Raw genomic sequence first — 8,149 nt, 5'->3', positions numbered from 1 at the left:
TAGTTCTGTGTTCATACTTCATGCTGGTATTCATTGTTTTTCTTTCTTTTTATAATTTTTTTATGTGAGCTGTTATGTTTATTTTTTATTTTTTTTTTATTTTGAGTTATTAAATAAATATCTAAAATTGATTAAGACGGACTAAAATTCAATAAATATTTACCGACTAATAAAAGTTTAGGTATAAGAGATTTCATTTTAAATGAGCAATCCCTTTGTTAAAAAAAATTAATCCCACTTTAAATTAATTATAAACTCAACTTGGGTTCGATTGATCACCATAATCAAAGATCCCGTTCGATTATTGGGAATAAAGAAAATTATATTAAGAGAATTGTCTCCAGTAATAAGTTTAAAGAAAATATTACTCTCATTTCACATAAGGTATTTTCTCTCACTTCGATTTTCGCATCTCACATTTTTTTTTTCTTATAATGGTGGGACTCATCTATTTTCTCTTTACAACATAAGATAACTATCTTATATTAAATGAGACTAATAAAACCCTAAATTTAAAGTGCTCAAACCATTAGTCGGTAATTGATGAATTACTAAATATATAAAAAAATATGATAGTTTGAAAAGTTATAAAATATTTATCAGTTATTAGTCATATATAATAGGAAAAAGTGTTTGTCATTCTAAATGACATAAAGTTATATCATTTTAATAGAGAGACAGACATAAAAAAATTTTAATTTAAATTTTAAATTAAAAAATCACTTACTTTCTCTTTCCCATGATTTCTATTTTGTCTGTGTCTATCTCTCTCCTAAAATGACATAACTTATGTCATTTAAAATGACAAACATCAAATCCTATATAATAATAGTAAAACATGTTTTTAAAAAATAGTAGTAGAACATTTGTGGGAAAATTAACGATAGTAAATATTTGATAATTTATTTACAATACTAATATTTTTAAAAATTAATTTAATTTCAACTATTAAAAATTAATTTTAATTCATTTCAATGTATATTTGTTATATCACTTAATAAATGTATATTCACAACAAAAATTACTTAATGAATTTTTTATAACAAATTAAAAAAGATCACACTTTTGCCCTTTAATCCAGAAAATAAAATGTAGGAATAAAACTATTGGATCATTATTAAATTCTTTGTCAAAATGTCATACATCATAATCACTTATGAATATAGATATAATATAAAAGCAAATATGATTCCTTTATTTTCTCCGTCTATTTCGAGTGTATAATTAATTAATTTTATTATGTTAGAAAAACTCTCTCTCTCTCTCTGAAACACAGCAAGGAAAAAGACAAGAGTAATACCCTTTAAATTTCATTGTCCCAAGAAAGTAAGAAAAAGAGAGAGAAGAGAGATTGCGCCAACATTTCAGTGATTTTTGGGTAATTGTTCTCGTGATCCGTGCACAATCAACAACTTGCATATTGGGTTCTTTTTGCTGTTCCCTCTTTTCTTCATTTCTTTTGTTCAACAATTAATCCAAACCCCCTTCTTCTACAATCACCCATTTCAAGTTTTCCAATTTGGAGAGTGCAAAAGGTGAGATTTTTTTGTTGGGTTTTGTCAGTGTCATCTTAAAAACCCATTCTTTTCTGGGTTTCTTTTATTTTTTATTTATTTTTTATTTTTTCCCCTTTTTATTTTTTTCCTTTTTAATTTATGTGTGAAGTTGAGGCAATATATTTAGCTTTTGAGCCCTTTGTGTGAAAGGTTGAGGGAGTTTGGTGCATTATATGCCAACTAGTTTAGTTTGGTTTGCATTTTGTTGCTACATTTTTATCTGTGTTTGACTTTGACTTTTGTTTTGTTATTATGTTTCACCATGGTTGTTCTTGTGTTCTACTAGCTGCTTTTGTCTAAAGCAATTATGAGCTACCCCAATCCTAGGTGGGATTGTTGACAGATTTTCACTTGGGCCTCTCTGATCATCAAAATTGACTGCTTCTGCAAGAGTTTAACTTCATTCCATAAATTTATCAAGTGCATGAATTTGTGCTAGTTGATTTGCTTAAATTGATTTATGTTATTTGAGTTTGTTGAGGTTGGTTATACTAATAGCTTTCCACATAATATATAGGTGCACTTGTAAGCAATCTCCTCATTAGAAAGTGCAATTGGTCCCTGAAAATGCAAGTTATATTTTGCTGAAGAGAGAGATGTTGGGGAGATGAATGTCATGACTATCTTAATATCATTCGTAGTTAGATTGGAACTTGGTTAGTCTAAAGTAAAAGATCTCTAAAATTTATTTCAAATATGAGCTAACTAAATGGTTTAGTTGACTTTGTTATTTTGTTCTTCAACTGAAAAATATTTACATATAAACATGTGATTGGTTTTTTCAAGAATCAAAAAGCAAAGTTGATGAGTACCAAGCTTGTTCAAATAGGTCCTTTCAATATAATCAATTCAACTGCCATTTGAATAAAGAATTTGAATTAATATATTCCATGATCACGTTTGGCATGAAGCAAAAACACACTTTTACAAATGACAAATTCTGGAAAAAATTTCTCTCTTAAAATTCTCTGATATTTAATGAGCTACTCAGAAAATTAAACAATTGCCGCCAGTGATCTTCCAATTCAAAGCCTTTAGTGAAAATTTTATCTTTTCCTTTTAATTTTATCCACTTTTTATATTTTGTGAATGGTATACAGCCTACAGCCTTCAGCCTTCATTCACCTTTGTATTGCATATACTAAAATATCAAGCAACACTTTTAGGAGAGTTGTTTTGTAGACATGTAATCACAACCTTCATGACCAAGTGGTCAAGAATTTGATTCTTGTTATCTTCATTTTCTGTAATCAAATTAAATTTCAAAACAAGATAAAGTGAGCTTTTCAAGCCTCAAACTGAAGCCTTGGAGATATGAAGCCATTCACGTGTTAGCTAAAAACTTAAGCATTTAATAGAGTTGGTTTTTATTATCTTAAAAGAAATAAGTTGTACTCATTTGGTTTATTTTGCTTCTTTGGTGGAAAAAAAGGGAAAAACCTAAAAAGTAAACATGGACATCTTCTTCATCTGTTGTAGAATATTTCAGACCAAGCAATGCTAAATACAAATACAGTTTATACTAAAACTGAAAAAAGGATTAAGTTGAAGCAAAGTTTCTGTAGGCATTTGCATGGAAAAGAATTACATTATCATTTCCATGTTTTTTTGATTTTGTTGGCTTATCCCCAGGAATATTTTTCTTAGAGATAGATAAAACATGCTTTTGCAATTCTGTTGTATAGTTTGTCTGTAATATAGTGAAGAGATGGTTGAGCAGTACTAATGCTTTTGCCACCGTAGTTCATTTTTCACATCAACCAATATTTATACTCTTTTTTTTATCTTTATCTTTGGGTTTTGTTCTCTATTCTTCTGATAAACATGTAAGGCATTTATGATTGAATCCATTCTTTTATGAGTTGCTACACTGTTATTGTTACAGGAGAAGGCATTTGTTGTGACAATTTAACTATTGGATTCCTATGTCGCAGTTTAATGCGTCTTTTGAAAACTTCTATGCATTTCTTATAATCAACTCCATCTTTATGACTTCAGGAAGTAATTCACTTAAAAAGGTTCTTGTTTTCTTGTAGAGTTTTCTTTGAATGCAAACTGTGAAGAAGTTAAAGAGCTTAAAAATGATTTTATTATTATGTAGGTGCTATGAGCAAACCTAAACTATTATAAAATGGAATCTCCAGAACTAATTAGAGTGTGTCTCCTTCATGTGACTAAGGATAACAAAGTTGATGATTATTTGTTACAAGTGATTAATCATTTACGTATTTTCTATTCAATATCATAAGCATATAGTCACATCCGCTGGAGATTGGAGAACATTGAGTATAATTCTTGTACAAAAGCTTTTCATAGTATATTCATTCATTCTGAAACATAATGATTTTCTAGTATAATTTTTTTAATTTGACCGAAATAATTTTTTCCTCTGGTTGGTTTGTTTCCAATAGTTGTGTTTTTTATTTGGGTTCATCTGTCACCGACTCCAACTAGTTTGGGATAAAGGTGTTGGTGATGTTGATGGGTTTGTTTCCAATATCTGCAGCATAAAGTTGTTCACTCTTTCAGTGGACTGGTCACTGGTCAATCTGTGTTATATAAAATAGTTCCCTTTTATTTGTCTTCACATATCCATGATATATGCTTCATTGTGTTAAAAGTACTCTCAAGTCACAACTGCTTTCTAATTTTAATGTTTACATGAACTAAACAAGAGTCTAAGCTAGTTGGCAGTGTGTACTTTTTCCTTATTTTATTATTTTCAAATATAAATGTTTCTTAGTTTCTTGACAATGTCGTGTTTATGTTTGTTTGCTTAGGAATGGTATGTTATATTATAAGGACAAATATTTATAACTTAAGAAAGCTGTTATTTGTTTTTTAACACTAATCAAACACTAATGCTTTATCTGACCTTTATTCCTGAATTGATTATCATTTCTGTCTTATTTTTCAGAGCATCTGAGTTTTCTGCTTTAGATCCAATGGGGGAACAATTGTGACAAGTATGGATCCTCAAGCCTTCATTAGGTTGTCAATAGGCTCTCTGAGGTTGAGATGTACAGGAATCGATCTGAGCACCGGAAAATCTGGAATTCAGAGACTCTCTTCACCTTGTGTTTGTGAGATACGGCTTCGAGGTTTTCCTGTTCAAACGTCATCAGTCCCCTTGATAACCTCTGCAGATGTCATACCTGATACTCAGAACATTGCTTCAAGCTTTTACCTTGAGGAATCTGATTTAAAAGCATTGCTAGCTCCTGGTTGTTTCTATAATCCTCATGCTTGTTTGGAGATTTCTGTATTTTCAGGGAGTAAAGGCTCCCATTGTGGAGTTGGCATCAAAAGGCAGCAAATTGGGATTTTTAAAATGCAAGTTGGTCCTGAGTGGGGTGAAGGAAAGCCATTGATTCTTTTTAATGGTTGGATAGGTATTGGCAAGAACAAACACGAGAATGGTAAGCCAAGTGCAGAGCTACATTTAAAAGTGAAACTAGATCCTGACCCTAGATATGTATTCCAGTTTGAAGATATAACAACATTGTGTCCTCAGATAGTTCAGCTGCAAGGATCCATCAAGCAGCCAATCTTCAGTTGCAAGTTTAGTAAGGACAGGTGATATGAAATTTGCAATCTATTTTATTTTCAATTATGTTGACTCTTTTGACTGAAAGATACAATCTATTTCAAAAAGAAGGCGAGCCTGGAGCAGTGGTAAAATTGTTCATTTGTGACTAAAAAGTCACATGTTCAAATCAGGGAAATAGTCTCTTTGCAAATATGCGAGGGTAAGGCTACGTACAAGATTTCTCTCAACCCTACCCTCGCTAGATGGGATATAACTGGGAGTGGAGTGGTTTTTTTTGTTGTTGACTCTTTCTAGAATTCTTTTAAAGTCATGACTTAATTGTTCTCAAATAACTTGCATTCAGGTAATAAAAGTAAAATCAATGTCATGTTTTCAGAGAACCCTAATCCTCCAAGTCCCTGTTGCTTGAGGTATATTTGTCTGAAACTAAGTTTGCTTTATTATAAAGGTTTTGCTAATTGGTTCATTTATTAATTAACAGAATTCTACTATAAAATTGCCACTTCATTTATTAGATATTAATTTTCTTATAAGAAATAATTTACTTTTGTCTCACATAAAAAAATAAAATTACTTCTTTCCATGTACACTTATACCAGCAGTTGTTCATTTCTGTAATTGTTTGTAACAGAGAAAGTTACTTCATGACAACATTTCAAGAGTTTTCAATAAACTAAAAAGTTTGCAGCATTTTTGTAGAATTTGTAAGTACCCCATGAATACACTTTTTCCAAATATATACTTAAAACAAACTCAAAACTCCCAACCAAATGATAGCTTGATGCTGTTTCTTGATACACTCCACTGTTTCCCTTATTTTGCTACTAAACAATATCTCATTCAGTAGCCTCATGACAGTACATTATAAAGTAAAAATAGATGTCAATTTTCTAGTATGAAGCCAAGTTTTCCTCCGTTTTGATATGAAGAAAACCTTGGCTGCAGTGCTTGACTATGTGATGATGAAATTTTACAATGTTCTATATTTTTCTTTGCATTCTGAAGCATGGACAAAACACACATAACATGGATACCAGAATGTCAATGTAGGCTGATGTAGTTAATGAGTATCCTTCTCCAATGGAAGCTTAAAAACTGTTTTCTTCATTGTTTCTTTTTCAGTTTGACATGATAATGATATCTATAAAATGTGCAACTTTGTCTGAAATTTGTTACTAATAAAACTTTTGATAGTTATGGAATGACAGGGTTTCCCAGGTTGACTCATTGAGCACATACTGGTCAGGTGCTACTGACATTTCTGACTTAGAAACTGAGAGGAGAGAGAGAAAGGGGTGGAAGGTGAAGATACATGACCTATCTGGCTCAGCTGTAGCTGCAGCCTTCATAACAACTCCCTTTGTTCCATCTTCAGGTTGTGATTGGGTTGCCAGGTCCAACCCGGGAGCTTGGTTAATTGTTCGTCCCGATGCTTGCAGAGCCGAGAGCTGGCAGCCATGGGGAAAACTTGAAGCATGGCGCGAGCGCGGCATTAGAGACACCATTTGTTGCAGATTTCTCCTCCCTTCTGAGGCTCAGGAAGGAGGTGAAGTTCTCATGTCTGAAATATACATAAATGCAGAAAAGGGTGGTGAGTTTTTCATAGACACCGAAAAACATATGAGAACAACAACTGGTGTAGCAAGTTCCATACCTAGTCCACAAAGTAGTGGAGACTTTGGTTCACTGAGTCCAATGGTTGGAGGTTTTGTAATGAGTTGTAGAGTTCAAGGTGAAGGGAAGCGCGGCAAGCCATTAGTACAACTGGCGATGCGACACGTAACATGCGTGGAGGATGCCGCCATCTTCATGGCACTTGCAGCAGCTGTTGACCTTAGTATTGAGGCATGTAAGCCTTTCAGGAGGAAGTTCAGAAGAAGTTTTAGGCATTCTATGTGAAAGAACAAAGCAAAGTGTATGTACAATCACTTTCATGAATGTGCCTTTTGCTTTTCTTTGCTGCAATACTTTAGAAAAAAAAAATGTACAGCATAAGTTGCCACACATTGGTACTCAGAATTCTTCAACTCATTAGCCTTGTGATGTTGGTGGCTACATGATAATGGGGCTTTTGTACAATCAATGTGCACATAAAAAAGCTCTTAAGTTAATCAACTTTTCTAAAATTGACCACATAAAAAAGCATTTGACACATTTTATGTTAGAATTATGAGGGTTTTTTTTTTTTTGGTAATCGAATTATGAGGATTTTTATTTACTTTTATTAGTTTTATTGTCATATAATTTCTTCTTTCCTTCCAATTGAATTTGTCAAGTTATCTTTTGATTTCTTGAATTTAAATGATTGTTCTTCAACCATGACAGGCTAATTTTCTCATTTGTATGTCTAGGGAAGTAGCTCATCAATAATCTTGTCAATTAGTGAGTATCAAAGCTAAATAAAATGTTTCTACAAAGATCTTTACTGTCTTCACACAGCATGAGTGAATGCATGGCTAGGAAATTTTTTTAGAATAATGTATTGCAAATAATAGACTGTTGACCATAAGGCAGGACTAGCAAATTTTAGGCAGAGTTGCTGCTATACAATAGATCGAGCTTGAGTCTATCTAAAGAAATATGTTAGTCCAGGAAAGATAAGTTGTTAAATAAATCTCTCACTTGAACAAGATAATTTATTATTTTAAAGAGTAAACATTTATTTTTATTTTTTTTTTGGTACAAAGAGCAAACATTTATTTGGTTATGCAAAGTTAGGTTCATATTGTTCTTAGGTTCCGATTATGAGCCTGAGTTCGAGTGTGCAACCAGTGATGAGGTTGATTATTATTTTACTTATCAGCTTAAGAATTCTGATATGGAGTATTTGGACCTTTGTAGAAGATAAGATTTAAACATTTATTGTTTAAGGAGAAGGAAAAAATGTGTCATTTTAAAAGATGTAAGGTTATATCATTTTAAGTGAGAGATAGAGATAGATCATAAGGAGACAGAGTGGATAAAATAAAATAAAGATGTGAGTCTTATCTTTTTATAATAGTGAAATGACACAAATTGTGTCATCTAAAATGACAAATATTTT

General features: G+C 31.8%; 1 protein-coding gene across 1 annotated transcript; it reads left to right on the top strand.

Moving 5' to 3' along the window:
- The first annotated feature begins 1,313 nt into the window (after nucleotides 1–1,313).
- Nucleotides 1,314–7,274, top strand: LOC133285610 (uncharacterized). Its single transcript, XM_061482868.1, has 3 exons — nucleotides 1,314–1,535; nucleotides 4,474–5,132; nucleotides 6,315–7,274. Exons 2-3 carry the CDS (start codon nucleotides 4,525–4,527, stop codon nucleotides 7,003–7,005), a joined length of 1,299 nt encoding a protein of 432 aa, XP_061338852.1. The 5' UTR covers nucleotides 1,314–1,535; nucleotides 4,474–4,524; the 3' UTR covers nucleotides 7,006–7,274.
- Nucleotides 7,275–8,149: the final 875 nt, after the last annotated feature.

The sequence above is a fragment of the Gastrolobium bilobum genome, unplaced genomic scaffold, assembly GCF_033153095.1.
Source record: "Gastrolobium bilobum isolate Gb01-03AN ecotype WA unplaced genomic scaffold, APGP_CSIRO_Gbil_v1 utg10055, whole genome shotgun sequence".
Taxonomy (NCBI): Eukaryota; Viridiplantae; Streptophyta; class Magnoliopsida; order Fabales; family Fabaceae; genus Gastrolobium; species Gastrolobium bilobum.
Note: the sequence above shows the minus strand (reverse complement) of the source record. Positions and strands in the feature narration are given on the sequence as shown.